The 16,963-nt window shown below is 43.5% G+C and overlaps 2 protein-coding genes across 9 annotated transcripts; one reads left to right on the plus strand and one right to left on the minus strand.

Moving 5' to 3' along the window:
- The first annotated feature begins 3,961 nt into the window (after nt 1–3,961).
- Nucleotides 3,962–11,171, plus strand: JOSD1 (Josephin domain containing 1). 8 transcript variants are annotated; one of them, XR_014172487.1, is made up of 7 exons: nt 3,962–4,052; nt 4,740–5,556; nt 7,693–7,821; nt 7,942–8,136; nt 8,797–9,530; nt 9,799–9,888; nt 10,946–11,171. XR_014172487.1 is itself a non-coding variant. In XM_081928518.1 (6 exons), the coding sequence occupies exons 2-5, from the start codon at nt 5,372–5,374 to the stop codon at nt 8,894–8,896; spliced, it is 609 nt and encodes a 202-aa protein (XP_081784644.1). In that variant the 5' UTR covers nt 3,962–4,052; nt 4,740–5,371; the 3' UTR covers nt 8,897–8,924; nt 9,799–11,171. The 8 variants fall into 8 exon arrangements, 2 of the variants coding, with proteins under 2 accessions (XP_081784644.1, XP_081784643.1); XR_014172489.1 differs by having other exon boundaries at nt 8,797–9,048; XR_014172490.1 differs by having other exon boundaries at nt 8,797–8,924.
- Nucleotides 11,172–11,424: 253 nt separating this feature from the next.
- Nucleotides 11,425–16,618, minus strand: TOMM22 (translocase of outer mitochondrial membrane 22). The gene is made up of 4 exons (XM_081928519.1): nt 16,457–16,618; nt 15,466–15,584; nt 13,320–13,437; nt 11,425–12,075 (listed from the first exon to the last, which is right to left on the minus strand). The coding sequence occupies exons 1-4, from the start codon at nt 16,559–16,561 to the stop codon at nt 12,001–12,003; spliced, it is 417 nt and encodes a 138-aa protein (XP_081784645.1). The 5' UTR covers nt 16,562–16,618; the 3' UTR covers nt 11,425–12,000.
- Between the last annotated feature and the right edge of the window lie 345 nt (nt 16,619–16,963).

Consider the following 16,963-nt stretch of genomic DNA (forward strand, 5'->3'; position numbering starts at 1 on the left):
AATGGGGATCGCCTCTATTTACTTCTGTCTCTGAGACAGATTGTCTCGCCCGGGATAATCCCTGGCAAAAGCTGATGAAACGGGGTTGAAATAAATCGCTTTGAGCGGTGATAATCTTATGCAATCGAGCAGTTATACTTGCGTTCCGTGACTTTCGCCCAAGGCCAATAATGTTTTATTTCCTTGTTTTTCAGCCTCATTTTGAGAGCGAGGAGGTGGCACTGAAACGTGTCTGGACTAATCTCCAAATGCTCAAAGCCTTCGTGTAAATCGGTGAAGCCTCACTCAGCCCAAGCGCTTTTGTTTTGGCACTGGTATTCCTGATTTCGCATTTCTTATCCATTAGGAATAAATTGAACGGCCCCCGCAGGCTTCAGTGTTTTGAGAAGCCAGCAGACAAGCAATAATAATAATAATGCTACTGCTATTGTTATTACCTGTTCTTCACCAGCAGGTCCCAGGCCAGGTTAGGACAATCTAAAGTTCAAATTTAAAAATCACTTAAAATACATGACTACATTTCTTTTGAGGGGTTTTTTATCCAGTTATTTTAAGTTTCTTTAGATAGACAAATACTTTATATTGGTGTTCCATCTAGTCTGCACCTTTAGGAAAAGTAAGAAAGCTTTTTGGTATTTTAAAGATTAACTTGTTTTGTAGCATAAGCTTTCCTGGGCCTGTAGAATGTGCCAGTAACCAAGGTGGAAGAATCACTTATCTTCTGAAAATACAAAATTCTTCCACAAAAAAATTCACATACTATGTAGACATGTATACATCTGGAATACATAAGGAAGAGAGGAAAATGCTATATCTTTGTAGCGTTGAGTCACAATATTTCAAGCACTGCAAGAGAGCTGTGTGTTACTGTACTATTCAGCACTCAGTAATGAAATTCAATCCAGTCAGTATGGGCGTTGTCAAAATCTGACAATTAGTGGCCAGTTCCTAATAAAAAGAGCAAGGTAAAATTAATGATAATGTGAATACTAGGGTTTTTTTCTTACTGATGACATGAGGAAATACAATAAATCACAGGTCAAAGTGGTGACTGCTCAGTTGCATAAGATTACAACAGTTGAGAATTATTGTGTTTCAGACTTGTGTAATAAGCATTGTCTAAGGATTGACCCAGACTTTTAAATCTCAGTGTGAGAGAAGTAAATAGAGGAAATCCCCATTCATTTATACAGTACACACAATATAAAGCTATAGGGAGCTGAGGGCCACTTATTTTCATGGGTGAAAAAAATCTCAGAAAATATTAAAAGTATTGATGAAGACTTGGATTTTCATGACATTTGGAATGGCTGTATTTATCAGCATTTAGCCTACCTATACTCTGTCTCTTGTATAATATTAATTTGGTTGATGAGTTATCCTGTGGAATGATGATTGAATTGCCTATGTTAGCTGTTGAATTTGTTCCCATTTTGAATTGGTAAGGACAGATGTGAATGACAGATGGAAGTGGAAAGATATTGGCCAGGCAACAGATAGCCTTGTCATTTTATATGCTGTTTAACATTATAGTGGAATGATCTGGAGTCTCAGACTGTGCTGCCATCAATATGTTGACAACATGCAACTTGAATTCTTTGTTACAGCTAAAGCAGGTGTGAGGTGGATGTGCTGGATCAGTGCCTGGTTTCCCTAATGGACTGGGTGAGAGCCAACAAACTGAAGCTCAGTCAGCGTAACACTGTGACCCCATTATTGGGTGGTTCGTCTCTCTGGATGAGGTTACACTTCCCTTGATGTGTCGCTTGAAGAAACAAGTGTTGCTGTTGGGTTCACTTGGATTCAATCCAGTCATTTGGCACAAGGAGCCTCGGTGTGGCACAGAGTGCCTTCTACCAGCTTTGGCTGATAGCCCAGGTACAACCCTGTCTGGATAGGGATAGCCTGACCTTTCTTGTCTATTTTCTAGTAACCTCCAGTTTAAACTTTAAAGACTGTTTGGAAACTACAGCTAATACAGAATGTAGCTATTAAATTGTTAACTGGAACAAGAAGGTGTTAATACAAAGCATGGGACATGGCCAGTACAAATTGGCTGCCAGTTTGTTTCTGTACCCAGTTCAAAGTGCTGTTTTGACCTTGAAAATATATTTACATAAAAGACCGTCTTCATATGAATCTGTCTAGAACCAAAGATGGTTATCTGCAGTCCTCCTTTGTGTGCCCCCTCTGAAGGGTAAGGAGGGTGGCAAAGAGAGAGAAACCATTTATAGTCACCTCATTCATAGAATGGTGTCCACAGGGTGCCAACCATGTCATTTTAGCACCAGGCAAATATTTATTTTCATGGGCATTTGGGCAACATATTATTACTAAATCTGTTTTTGATATATTTCTGTTGCTTTATTAATGTTGTGGGGTTTTTTACAGTAAAGGTAAAGGTACCCCTGCCCGTACGGGCCAGTCTTGACAGACTCTGGGGTTGTGCGCCCATCTCACTTAAGAGGCCAGGGGCCAGCGCTGTCCGGAGACACTTCCGGGTCACGTGGCCAGCGTGACATCGCTGCTCTGGTGAGCCAGAGCCGCACACGGAAACACCGTTTACCTTCCCGCTGGTAAGCGGTCCCTATTTATCTACTTGCACCCGGAGGTGCTTTCGAACTGCTAGGTTGGCAGGCGCTGGGACCGAGCAGCAGGAGCGCACCCCGCCGCAGGGATTCGAACCGCCGACCATGCGATCGGCAAGTCCTAGGCGCTGAGGCTTTAACCCACAGCGCCACCTGCGCTGTAACTTAGCTGTAAATCATTTTGGCACATTTATTTTAGTAGTGATACATAAATTCAGCATATGTAACCTAACCTATATAAGCTTGCCTTCCTTATGGTCCTTAAATCTTAAAGACAGGCCATATAGTTGAGGAAGTATGCCGGTCTTCCCCAACTGGGCGTCCCCCATGTGATGTTGGACTAACATGCTAAACAGGCTTAGACATAGGAGCCAACTCCTAGGGGCCCTTGGGGTCTTCAGCCTCCCAATAAAATATTTGAGGGGGCCGCCCCCCCCCAGTTGATGGGCATTGTCATTCAAATGGTGTACATACACTGTGTGGTGTGATCAATTATGTGGGGTGGGGCTACACCAAGAGGCAGGAGGCTAACATTGGTTACTGGCTCCCAGTTCTAATTTTAAATACTGCACAATCGCAGCAACAGACTGAATAAATAACTCTCGTTTATAAATAAAATCAAGGCTACTTCAGCTTCATCCCTGAGAAAAGGTACATTCAGCAGCGCAGGGGTTCCCAAACTGTGGTCCTGCGTTGTGGGGGGGGGGGTAATATTTTGGGAATCACTGCAGTCGGGTAGGGGAGGATCTTTGCTGCTCCAGCACAAACGGGCAGCGGCTGTCATACATGCAAGCTGCTTGAAATACAGTGGTACCTCGGTTTAAGAACAGCCATGTTTACGAATTATTCAGTATACGATGAATGATTGAAATGTTTACCAATGTCAGGCACCCAAACGGAGCGGATGAGGCGAGGCGCGTTAAAACCATGACTCTCTGACTCAAAGGCATGCATATCCTTAATTATATTTTTATCCCATGTGCCACGCGGCTTAGGAATGCCTACACCCGCCTTTTATGTCCTTAACAACACCTCCGTGAAGTGGGTCGGGGCTCAGAGGACGCCTGGCAGAGAATTCCGTCCGCGCCAGCCTTCATAGGCATGAGGAGGAATTGTGAACACGCGGTCCTCCTCCCGGCTCGTCACACCCAATCCTCAGCCCCACAACTCCGCACTGCCTATAATAAGGCACAGCTCAAGCCGCACGCACAGCCGAGGGTGCCTAGCTAGCTAGCAGGGTTAAGATTTCAGAAGAGATTGCAAAGGCAAACGTCTCCGGCGCCGTCTGAAAGGGAGGAGGGAAAGAGCGAGCGCCGCCTTCTCTGACGTCACGCGGAACCCTGCTCCATAGGCCCGCGCCGGGGGCGGGCTCAGCGCGCTCACAGGGGAAGGGCTCTGTTATGGTTGCGCATGCGCTGGCTCCTGGGTGGTTGTTGGGCTTCAGCAGGTTGGGGCCGCTAACGGGTGAGTAGCAGCGTGACGGGGGGACGGGGCGAGGGGTCGCGAAGGGAGAGAGGCGTTCCGTGTGTCCCCCCCCTCAAAAAAACACAAGAATGCGGGAGGGCCTGTGGGGTTGCCCCCCACCTGAGTATAGAGCTCTTTTCTCCCACACGTCACCCTGGACAGTCTCTCTTCCTCGCCCCCCCCAAAAGACTCTCCGGTTCCCTCTTCTCCCGAGTTGGCGAGTTCAACGCCTCCCCCCCCCCCTCTCCGCGCCCCACAATCCAGAGAAGGAGTTGCCCCCCCCCCCGAGCGGGCACAGGGGCCTGCTGACTGCATGACTGCGGTTCCCCAGGACAGGCCAGGATTGCTGTGATTGCAAGCACAAACTCTCGTTCCCTACTCTTCCTCCCCCCCCCCCCAATTCCTGCACGCGCTTCTCCTGCCCGCACTTAACGGCGGGATATTGGCACCCTCCGCGACGCCGAGGAGGGCTGGGGAGGGCTTGTGAGGCAAAGGAAAACCCTTCTTTCCGGATGTGGGGGAACCCCGGATCTCATCAGGCAGGCCTTCCTTGCACCTTCGTGGCTTTTTTGTTTTGTTTATGCAGAGCAGTTCTGGAAACCCTTTTCTGGAGTGCTGTTTTAAAAAGTCGGTAACCGGGCAGTGATAGTTCTGTGTTTCATTGGATCTCTTCTTTTCTCCCATCAGGAACACAAGAAGCCTTGGGCAAGGAATTTTGTACCTGGCGAAGTTGGAGGACCCCCACCTGGAAGAAAAAGTCTATTTCCCTGTCTCTCTGCATCTGTGTTTTGGGGACGCAGCCTCTCTGACAAGATTGCAAAAATGCAGTTGATGCCTCTCTGGGGGCCCTGTATTCCTTCTGGACAGCACCAACTTGGCCTTGCTTAATTACATGATTTTTGTCTTCCCCCACCCCTTTTTTGTTATTGTTGTTAGACTGTGGATCTTTGTCTTGGAGGCATCATTGACCAAAGGAAATGGAGGAAAAAGAGCGATGTGATACATTCTGTCTGACACTCTGATGTTAAGGCCATATAAAACATTTTTCAAGGGGAGGCCGAGAAAAAGATGCAAATATACTAAGGACAGTTCCTTGCAGGCTAATGGAGGTGGGAGGGTGGGAGAAAAATGATTAAAATCTTTAAGTTATTTCTGCAGCCATCCAGTGAAGACAACTATTAAAGTAACAGCAGGTGTTCCACTTGTGTGGGCTGGAGTTGTCTAGAAACGAAAGGCTGCTTGCTCTGCTTTTTGTGTGGTGGGGAGAAACTTCATAAACTTTGTCATCTCCTATCTTCACGTCCTACACTACAAAAAAAATGAGTTGTGTGCCATGGAAAGGTGACAAAATAAAATCGGAATCATCTGAAACACCACAGCCGATGCCAGTGCGTATTTATCATGAAAAACAGCGCAGGGAGTTATGTGCTCTCCATGCCCTCAATAATGTCTTCCAGGATGGCAATGCCTTTACCCGAGACACGTTACAGGAGATTTTTCAAAGGTAAGAAGAACTTGGTTTGCCAGCATTATGTTAAGGGGGGGGGTGTTGTTTTGTTTTCTATATATGCATTCACTTCTATAGTTGTATTTAGTGCCTCAGAAACTCTGTGGGTTGGGTGAGGAAAAGAAGAGTTTCCAGAATTTTAATTCTGATTCTGAATGGTTTCTTGTTTCATCATTCGCCACACATTTTACTAAGGAGACCACCAAGACAGTTTGCCTTTTTGTCCAGGGTTCTGCCTCTCTGTACCAGCTTCTGAAGCAGAAACAAAATCCTCTTAGAGCTGCGTTTTGCATAGGTTTTTTATTATGTAATTAAAAAGAAGGCACACAGGCAAAATGTAGCCAGGGGATCTCATGAGAACACTTATTTCCTGATGTTAAATACAATTCGTGCAGTCCTGGGTATAGTGGACTATCATCCCTCAGGCTACATCTGCCAGTCTTTCATCATATCTCTCTGTCTGCTCTCTGGGAACCAGTGTCTTCTGCAAGTCCTCCTGCTCTTAACTCTTCCATGCACCATACCATTCAACTACCCAAGTTGCTTCTGCTCCTTTGATTTACACATCAGTGCTCTCCATGCTTCCTCTTTTGTTATCCAACTAAACAGTAGCTGATATGGTCCCATTATTGTATCATGTGTGTTAGTAACTAGCTTGAAAACTGTGCTTGGAACTGAAAAAATAGGTGGTAGTCCTTGCGTGTATGCTTGATCCTTTATTTACTACAAATGTTTTGAGAAATGTGCTACTAAGCCATTTGCAAACTGGAATTCTCCCAATCTCTTTATGGATAGGTTTGTTAACCTTAATAATGAGTAAATATAGCAGAGGGGCTTACTCTTTTGAGTAAAAATGCCTAGAATCATGCATATATTTTAAAGCTGGTAGTCTGAAGTTTTTGTTGAAAATTAAAATAGGTAATATAGTCAAGGCAATAGTTCCTGTGTTGTTTATGTAGTGTTTTCTTGTTCTTCTGGGAGTTCTCCATATTCCTTGAGACTCTTGAGAGGCTTAATTTAAGACACAGTACATTTAAGTGGATTCCCTTGAGTTTCCATCTTGAACTTATTGGATATGAAAAGTGAAGTTTGTGTAAATGTTCAGGAACATTTAGAAAAGTTCTTAACGTCTGGGTTCCTGACGAAGGATTCCGTGGCTTTGGTCTTTACAAATGTAATTGTTGAAGGATCATGGCTGTAATTAACAAACCCACAAAACTTGCCTATCACACACCAGAGCAAAGTGCAGTCCTAATTTGTTTAATACATCTTTGCCTGCTTTCTTTACTGTCTTAGATCATAGACTGTTGTATTGGTTACCGTGAGCATGTGAAATGGATCAAAGCAGATCTTCCTTGCCTATTTAAAAAGTGGCACTGTCTGTTGTTAACCTTTAGGGGAAAGGACAAGGTGCCCTTCATTCCTCCAGAGCAATTATGGATGAACAAATGTCATTTGGCTGTGGAGAGATCATTTCATGGTAAATGTCTGAGGATTGCTCATTTCCAGATGCCAGTCATAATTACAGATTGAGCTTGTTGGGATACCACATATAGCTTGTTCATGTGATTGAAACCAGCATGACCTACTTGGCTTTGTTCAGACAATAGTTGATGTTTGAATCTTACAGGAGTGTCATGCTCTTTCAACACAGAGAGGTATCTGCCACTGTGAAATCAAGAATTTTACCAGTTTTTCAAAAGTGTAGAAATCATTGTACTGTAATTCTTCTGTTTTGGATGTAGTCTCTATCAGGGCCCAGTCAGGTTTAGTGTTGTGAAAGTTTATTCTTCTCACTCTTTGAAACTTTGCTGTCTTTTATTGTAGGTTCTATAATGGTTTATTGTAATCTTCTATATGTTAGCAATGACTTTCATTTTCTTTTTTGAGGGATACAAAACCGGTGACAGAAAAACAATAGGTTTACTTTGAGAACACTTAATGGACTTCCCCACTCTCTGTCCATCCCAGCACCTATCTCTTCCTACAAATGTACAGACAGAGTAGTGGACTTAATTTATTAACCTTTTTGTCCATCTTCAGCTATCTTTCCCCCAAATGGTCAGCCTTGCTTCATCATCCACTTGGGACCAATGCTATCTTCATGTTTCTACAATGTGTTTTCATGTTCAGGTTGTCTCCCAACACCATGGTGACACCCCACAAGAAAAGCATGCTGGGAAACGGGAACTATGATGTGAACGTCATCATGGCAGCTCTTCAGACCAAAGGTTATGAAGCAGTTTGGTGGGATAAGCGCAGGTAAAGAGAACCAGACTATCAAGAGAGACTTGCCATCATTGGAACTGGCTTCTTCCTAGTTGGGTTTATAAATAACTGTAAGAGCCTAACAGTTTCTTTCTTCTATTATTCTCTGTTCAGGGATGTCAGTGTAATTGCCCTCTCCAATGTGATGGGCTTCATTATGAATCTGCCATCAAGCCTCTGCTGGGGTCCATTGAAACTTCCTCTTAAAAGGCAACATTGGATCTGTGTCCGGGAAGTGGGAGGTATCTACTATAACCTTGACTCTAAACTCAAGATGCCTGAATCCATTGGAGGTGAAAGTGAGCTCAGGTAGGTTTTCTTCCATCCTAGCCAGTATAACCTAGGTGCCCATTCTCTGAACATATTGTAAATTGAAGTGCATAATCCGTAGTGTAGATTGGTTTTAATCTCCCAGAGATGAAGGGAGTAAAGTGTACCAACAATGGTGAAGAATGAAAACAAAAGCCTAGACTTTGTCCTTATCCTTCACTTTTTTGCAACAGAATTAGCTCAGGATGAAAAGTAGGCATTTGATGTTACTTAGTAATAGGAACCCATTTTCAGGGCAACATTACCCTGGTGGAAAGTTGTTGGGGGCTGCATTCGACTGGCAGGTGCAACCAGAAGCATACACATACACACTCGTTTTTTCTCTTTTTAGTTTATTTAATACTTAATTCATAGTAAGGCTCAAGGCTCACCGGAAGGTGATTTTCTTCATAGACTTTTGAAACAAAGTTTGCTAAAGGGTGTTACTGTCTTCTGAACAGTAAGATTTTTTTAAAAAAAGTTCTAAGATCTCTGCAGTTCCAGCTGAAGAAAACCAATAAGATCAAATCATGGCTGACCTGCAAGTTCTTAAAGCTATTCAAACGGCAGAATGTAGGTGCATACCAAAAATTACACTCAACAAAAAGATTGCATTTGAACTGTGCTTTCTTTTTCCCCTACCACCTTTAACTGCTACAGGAAGTTTTTGAGACACCAGCTGCGAGGAAAGAACTGTGAACTTCTTCTAGTGGTGCCTGAAGAGGTGGAAGCACATCAGAGTTGGAAAGCGGATGCATGACCTGCAACTACCCTGTCCTCGCACTACAGTACTGGTCCTTCTCCCTCCACCAATTTCTAATGTCCTGTGATGTGGATAATGAGCACTCTTCTCCTCTTCCCTGGAACTTTGGCATTTCCCCCCGCATTATGAGGCCATAAGGCAACCACAAGGTATTGTCGGAGCCAACATGAAGAACAGAAGCTGGACATGTAGTAGGGGAAGAGAAGGAGGTGGACGTAACAGAACCAGATCTGTGCTCTTTAATTATAATGCATACTTTCATTTAGAAATGGGTGTTGGAATTCTCCCCTTTAATTTCCTGCTCCCTCCCCCCGCCCCAGTCTTAGAAGGACTTCATACTGGGTTACACACAACTGTCTCCAGGAGTTCCTATAGCTCCTGTTTGGCTAGTGTGTGTCTCCTTCAGGGTAGGGCTGGGGCCAGGCATATTCTTCCCCCCCAAAGCCATGCCTGCCTCCCTCCAACCAACCAACCCAACCCTCATTGTGGAACTCCCTACAGGGGTTTTGGGCTTTTCCTGCCTCAATACTCTTCATTATGTGTGTCCTTTGTCTCCAACACCAAACTTTATGTTGAAGAAATTTGCAAACCATTTGGGTCTCTCAGGAAACTCTAGATACTCTTAGCAAAGGTATGGTGCTTGTGGATTCCCCTTTTGTAATAGTAATTGTGCCAAGAGTTAGAGGAGATGCAGACAAAATGGGACCATAATAATGGAACTCCTTACAGGAGTTTTCCTGTCTCATGCTCTTTTTAAGTGTGGTCTGAAAATGAAAGACTGAATAGTTTGGAAAAGTGGTAGCTAAATTGATGCTTATTTAAAAGCCTCAAGTATTTTTGTTAGGTGGTCCACATGTAGCCTGTGTTTATTTTTCTTATCTGTCTGTCCTGTAATTCAGGGAAATATTCACTGAGCAGGGAATAAAACTACAGGCTGTTTGAGGATGAAATCATGAAACAAAAGGGAAGAGTAGCCAAGTTTCAGCAAGGTAGGAAGCTGGAAATGGAGCAAATGTTGATTTCCAAGTGGAATTATGGGAAACAAGATCAAAGGGCTAGATTTCTGTTGCTCCTGTATAGCAACGGTCAGTTGTTGGGGTTGAGAATGTTTAAGCAAGTTTGCTGGGGATGAGGGAAGACTGTTTACAACAGGTAGGCTGAGCCACATTCTTCCATTATGATTGGCAGGTGACCCTCCTGAATTTAACTCTTCTCTCCTCACCAACTAAGTGAACAAGCTAAAGACCCTGGCAGGAGACTGAATTAGTTTTCCTTCTGATCCGATTCAGGTGTTTCACATCACTTCTTTGTGCTACTTAGTAGGTGAAATGGAGAAGGTGGCCTTTCACTCGATTTGACTTCTCCTTGAACCCCGTTTATTCTATTGTTGCATTTTTCATTATTAATGCTTTTTGCCAGCTTCATTTTCAGTAGTACTGGAACAGTGGAAGTAGAACCCACTTTTTTAATTTCATTCTATAGGAAAATGTAATGGTTAAGGAGGGCTGAAACCGACCCCTTACATCCTTGGAATCTGACCTGTCCATTCTAAGCATGAGCAAGATACATGCTTTCTAAGCCAGCATTCCAAGCCCTTCACAGTTGAATGCAGTGTGAATGGTATCAACATCTTGTTTATTGACCTCTGGACACCTTGCAGGCAATATACTGGGAACTTGTGTTGGCTATTCTCTGCATGTATTACAGTCATAGCCTAATAACTTCTATTTTTACAAATGCCCTCCCCTTTCTTCTGGACTACACATTCCAATAACCAAAGCCAGCTAGCAGAATTTGTACACACATACACACACTTCACAAGCAGAACATCAGGCTTGCAGTTCTGCTTCTGACTTGAAGCCATTCCCCCCCCCCAAAAAAAAAATCTCAAAGACATTATTTTGTCTGCTGGCTAAATAATAGCACTTTGGAGAGACCCCGTTTGCATGGAAGCCAATGGACCAGTGCACAATATGCAAATATCTTTTAAAGCATACAGCTGTTTCTTTCCGTCTGTGTGTATTTATGTCATTGTTCTGTCCTTAGGGAAAAAGTGGTGTGATTCAGCAGCTCAGGAAAAGGGAACATGTGATCACCCACCCCTCTGGACCAGAGTTATGGCAGCAGAGGAAAGGAATCAGCCCATTCCCATTGCTTGGGAATGAAGAAGCCCTTAATTGTTTTCCTGCTTGTTTGGTTTTGTTATAGCCTTGTCTTGGGTTTGTTTACAGAGATGTATTTTGTTTAACCAAATATTAAAAATGAAAAAGCCTTCCTGTGTCCTGTCACTTCTGTGTGTTGAACTGAATTGTATTGTAATAATGTACATAAAGGAAAAAAATAAACACATGTTGGTATGAAGCTGTAGCCTAAGAAGAACTTATTACCCAGCTACTCTCCATTGGAGTTGAGAGGGTCCCTCCCTGCCATTACTACCGAACACAAACGTGTAAAGCTAAGGGTTGACACTCCATTGGTAAGTTTTAGCATAATGTATGTAAAGCCTGAGATAATAAAGAAAATACTTCCATGTTTGCACTGAAACTTTAATACAAAAGTGCTCTAGCAAACTTTGATACTAATAGATTCAGCACAGATAAGACTTGGCAAAAATGACTTTTCCTGCTTCCCTTATTTTTCAAATATGTAACATTGTAGGGCAAATATCTTTCTTCAAGTAAGAGCTCACTGCATAGAGTCAAGTGCATTCTAGGTTCTTCTATATGCTGCACATTCTGGCATATTTACTCCATTTCTTGCTGTTACTGCTCTGAAATACAGTTGGAGAAGAACGCAGGGCTATTTACACTGACAATTACAGGTTAAAGTCGACCAAATATGACATGTCCTGAGGTGGTTTCCTGGAGGTAAGGCTACCAAAACAGAAGCTTCCAAAGTCTCCATAGTTACCTATAATGTTGCTTGAATGGATGGAAAAGTCATGACTGCCTATAGATTGCAGGAGATCCAGATAGGGGTTCTGCCTTCATTAAGAATAGTTAATATCCCAAGGTTATGAGAAAAAAACGCTGGCCTAATCAAACAGTTCAAACAAATGATTTCAATATTTCATTCCACGATATGGGTCCAGTGTAGCTTCATTAAATCTTTCCAGGAAGAGACGGCAGAGCACCTGGCATCCCTCCAGACAATCCTGTGTTTGGTCCTAATAAAATCTGTTAAGAAATGTGAAAAAGTTTACAAATGCTTCAAAAGCAAGAGCAGCATTTTAACTACTTAGCCTACTGAAGGAAGGATTTTCACCTTCCGGTGAATAACCCTCCAGATCTTTTGTAACCATGCACGCGCAGAAGCGTTCCGCGCACTATGTGCAAAAGCGATCATGCTTTGCACATGCGCAGAAGTGCTCGATCGCGCTGTGCACATGTGTGGAAGAGGCGCTCTAGTTGCGGACTTTTCGGGGTGCAAACAGCACCCTGGAACAGATCGTGTCCGCAACCAGAGGTACCACTGTAATAGATTTCTATTTTCATATAAGTGGAAAAGACTGCCCTGATAAAATTAAGTGAATGAAGTGTAAAGTACTTGAAAACACAGTATTTGTTACATCTGTCATGGTACCATGGTGGTGGTCATTCAGGCAGTGTGAGAAGTGTCAGGTATTTTGTAATTCTAATATTTCAATATTTCCCCCTCCCCCCCCCCCCCGGTCAGGTGACCAAAGATGTTCTCTTATATCAATGGTGACATTTCTGATATGCAGCTTTAAAAAGTCTAACTTTTGCAGCCATAGTAAAGGAAGAAAACTAACCAGTCATAAATTCATGCCAATAAGAAAAGTAGGGCATGTGTTATTTGTAAATAAAGGAACACATTGTTACTAATAAGGCCAGTCAAATGTCATCACTCAGAAGTTTTGCTGTGAGTGGACACAACCATCAGCCGACGTGCTTCTGAAGTCACAAAATAGTCAATACTCCAGCCAAATCTGGGAATGTGGTGTTTTGTACTCTTTCAGCTGGTTCGGTGCAATTATGGGAAGTACAAAAGCTAGAATTAACATAGAAAGGAAGAGACTATGCAGAAATCTACCCCATCTTGGGGTGACTGGAAAGTGTTAGGATGATGGAATGCCTGTAAAAGACACTGCGGGAAGTGATTCATCAGGAGAAAAAAAGTGAAAGAGGTCATGCGGTAAATGAGGGGGGCTATTAATTCATCATATAGGAAAGGTATATGCTACATGAGCAAATGTGCACAAAAAGATATAGATGAAGAACAGAATCAAATACAGTGAAACTGATCCACTAGATGCTTTGAGACAGGTAATTCTGCAAAGATTCAGGAATTAAATGTACTGCGTGGTGGAGGAAGATTCACAGATAAAAGGAGGAACATTCTGAAAAGGATAAGAATCACAGACTTAATAGGCCAAAAAATGCGGTAATTCAGTTCTCACCTGTCGCTGTTGCATCTGCTGTTGCTGCTCCATTTGCAGTTTCTCAGTTTCAAAAACAACAGGAAGAACTAGGATCATGAAGGAAGTGGTCCCAATCCACAAAGCTGCCCTGGAGAATCTTTTTTGGGGGGTAGGAGGAGGGGACAGAAGGTAATCAGTAAAGCTAATGTTTCCAACTTCACTACAATGGAAATGACTTATCCTAAAGATCTCACTGTTAGATTGCATTAGACTATTATTCCAGTTTCAGTACAATCCTATTCATATATACTCCAAGATAAGCTCCACTTATCTAAACTTATAGGACTTACTCCCTAGTAAACGGTTATGGGATTGCAGCCTTAAATCCCCTTCCTATGGCAACATTAGTGTGTGTGAACCTTATAACATGTCTCATCACAATCATATTTTTGCTTCCAAATATAAATACACTCCCTATAAATATCCATCACAATCTGAAATACCTCCAAGTTTTCTCCCTTAAAACTACCAAGATTCCATTAAAAGACTAAATGCATAAATAGTGTATAAAGTTTTGTTTTATACCATAATGAAGTTTCCTTAAAGATCATAGGCAACCTGAGTGAAATCCAACATCACACAAACAGCCTTCTACTCATGTGATGCAGCTTTCTGTCATCCACAGCACACTTTAGATCCCAAATCTGTTCTGAAAAGCTCCCCAACCCTCCAGAGCAAACTTGAGCATGCAGAGACTACAACAGGAATGGGAAATCCTCTTCTGCTCACAGAAGTTTGTTCATGAGTGGACATAACTGGATATCGCTTCAAAAGAAAAACCTTTCCTCCTCAACTCACTAAGAATGTGTGTTTTTTTGGGGGGGGAGTTAAATACATGGATTGATCTTTGTGGGAACATTAGGATACTGTGTCATGCAAGCTTAGAAATTAAACAAAAGAAAGCTATGCTTTCCAATCCTCACAAAATTTGAAACACCTGGAAGAGCAACATTTTAATTTTAATCATTAGCAGCCAAAAGCGGTTAGTTATATATACCTATCTCAGGATAATGCTTCATACATCTGACAAAATGAACTTTAGTCCCTGAAAGTTTTGGCTATAAAAAGCTTGTTATTTTTTAAAGCATCATAGGATTCTTTGTTTTTGCTGCAAAGACTTACAAGGATATTCCTCTGGAAATTATTTTACTCGAGGTCTTAAAAGAATATAATTATATTTCAAGCAAATCACTGATTCACAATCTTTTATTAGCAATAATTTTGGTTTCTTCTGAATGGAAACTTCTTAGTATGTATTCTATTTCAGAATGATTAAGAAAATATGATCATGACTACATTAAAAAAGAGCAAAATGAGAATATAAATTCTATTTAACAGGGTTATTTTGTGTCCACAACCTGAGAAATTTATATTTATATTTGATGACAAATTGTTTGGTGTAGTACAGCCTTGCATTTATTATTCATGTCTATATGGAGTATGTGTGTGTAATACGAGAGTTTAAAGAGCGAACAAAAGGGAAATTACCATTTCATGGAATAAAGGGCCCAAGCCATTTGACTACAAGGTCTCTGTTTAGTTGAACTACTATAACTGAATTATGAGTGCTATATTTCTGAGCATACTCAAAACAGTTCTCTAGAACTTCATTCTCACAAGTAAATATAGAACCCCTTTTCTCTCCAACTACAGATATCACAATTATCTCAATTATTTATGATCAATTCCATGTCAATGGCTCCTTGCAGGCAAAGGGTATTTTTTTATATTTAATTTACATTCATTTCTCAGCCTTTTCTTCATTAAAGCTTGAATATGCATGGTACATTCTCAACTGCTTGACCATCATTATCCAAACAGCGTACAACGGATCATTTCTATCCGCACACTAAAAACACACACATCTAGAGTTCTGAATTAAGAAGTCTAAGTATTCTCAATGGCTGTCTGCCCAACTTAAGAAACGCAAAACACCACCAACTCCCTAACAATTCTCCATCCCCTTGGTGGCTGAAGGAGCCAGCCACTTCACTGAGAAGGGCTACCTTAACCACCCACAAACCACAAGTCTTGTGAGGCATAGCTAAGTGGCCACCTGCCCATGGTATCTGAGGACCAGGGACCAAGGGGCTTGGGTCCTCACCTCCCATTTCCCCCTCCTCACCTGTACATTTTCTGGGCTACAGAAAGAGACACGCCGAAGGTAGCTCCAGCCGCCGATCGGACGCTTTCCGGGAACATCTCTGTCAAGCCCCAGAGCCTCTCTGCTAGCGTCTCGTCCAGCTGCAAACATGGAAAGGAGAGATGAGGGCGGGAGCCCCACAAAACAAGACCTGCCCCCTAAACCCGGACCCCGTTAACACTGAAAGAGCCCTTAGAATGTTCAGTTCACACTGAGTTCAGGACAACATTGTCCTTTGACCTGTTCTTATATGCATAGTTGATCACATCTACGGAACATGCTTGTTATGCTCTTTTAAGTTTCCTATATCAAACATTAGTAATTGTTTTAAGTCTTACTATATTAATCATTGGTTATAATTTAATTAGGAGGTTCTCATGCTTGTCTAGTTCTGTGCTCCCTTTCCCAGCCCTTGATCTGGGTGATTAATGCCTATACGCAACCCTTTGCTTTGTACTTGTGTTGACCAATCAGCAATAAGCACATATGTGGCAATGTTGTAATAATCAATAAAAGAGGCTCCTTGGGACTTGCTCGAGGAGATGCCTCCCAGATGACACCTACTACTCGTCTGTCGTTATTTCAACCCAACAGAGCCCTGCTGAATGGGAACAAAGGCCGATCTAGTCCGGAGCTTCGTTCTCAGCAGCGGCCAGCCAGATGCCTATTATTATTATTATTACCCGGGGAGCCCTCCTGCAAAGAGAAACCTCAGCAGGCACCAATCCACGCTCCCAGCAGCACCGCCCCTCCGTCGAGCCCCCTCCCCCTCCCGGCTCGCGCAAGGCCCCCTCCAGAAAACACACAGAGGAGACGCTTCCCGCGCTGCTCCTCCTCCTCCTCCTCCCGCGTCTCCTGGCCGGGCCTTCAGCTCACTCGAGCTCCCCGCCTGGGCCCAAGGCAGGGCCGACTCCAGAGAGGGGTCACCTCGCACATGGCCGCCCGGCCAAGCTCCGGCAGGGCCTGGCTTTACCTCGTCGTCGTCGTCCTCCACCTCCTCTTCCAGCTCTTCGGCCTTGCCCGCCGCGGACTTGGGCAGCAGCAGGTCCTCCGGGGAAAGGGGCATCGCAGCGGCCATGACTGCAACGAGGGGAGGGCAGGCAACGACGAGGCAGGCTGCCGGCAGCGGAGAGCGAACGTCGCCGGAAGCGGAAGGAGAGGGAGAGCGGAAGCGCGTGGGCTGTGCTCTGCCGCTGCGCAGCGACACCCAGCGGACGGGAGGAAGAGGTTGAAAAGGCAACGGGGGGCTCGCTCGTTGTCGCGCAAAGGCAGCTCCTTCTTCTCTGAGCTGAATTGTATTTATTTGTGGGATGTTGCAGTGTATCCTCGCCTTACGGCCAGAGTGGTTCTGCTTATGGTGCTGGTCAGCCAGCCCACGCCCCCTCGGCAGGAAATTTTAAGGCAGGGACATTGTCAGATGTGGTGGCCCCCTCCAGATGTTGATGCACTACAAATCCCATCATCCCTGACTATGGGCCTG

This window comes from Podarcis melisellensis, assembly GCF_964234715.1.
Source record: "Podarcis melisellensis genome assembly, chromosome: 10".
NCBI classification, from domain to species: domain Eukaryota; kingdom Metazoa; phylum Chordata; class Lepidosauria; order Squamata; family Lacertidae; genus Podarcis; species Podarcis melisellensis.

What these genes read in the sequence shown, in the direction of transcription:
- JOSD1 (XM_081928517.1), top strand. Translation starts at nt 5,372, where the DNA reads ATGAGTTGTGTGCCATGGAAAGGTGACAAAATAAAATCGGAATCATCT. An exon ending in GTTTGGTGGGATAAGCGCAG is followed by an intron (nt 7,822 to 7,941) that starts GTAAAGAGAACC and finishes TTCTCTGTTCAG; the next exon opens with GGATGTCAGTGTAATTGCCC. An exon ending in GGAGGTGAAAGTGAGCTCAG is followed by an intron (nt 8,137 to 8,796) that starts GTAGGTTTTCTT and finishes TAACTGCTACAG; the next exon opens with GAAGTTTTTGAGACACCAGC.
- TOMM22 (XM_081928519.1), bottom strand. Translation starts at nt 16,561, where the DNA reads ATGGCCGCTGCGATGCCCCTTTCCCCGGAGGACCTGCTGCTGCCCAAG. An exon ending in TGGAGGACGACGACGACGAG is followed by an intron (nt 15,585 to 16,456) that starts GTAAAGCCAGGC and finishes CCATGTTTGCAG; the next exon opens with CTGGACGAGACGCTAGCAGA. An exon ending in GTAGCCCAGAAAATGTACAG is followed by an intron (nt 13,438 to 15,465) that starts GTGAGGAGGGGG and finishes CCCCCAAAAAAG; the next exon opens with ATTCTCCAGGGCAGCTTTGT.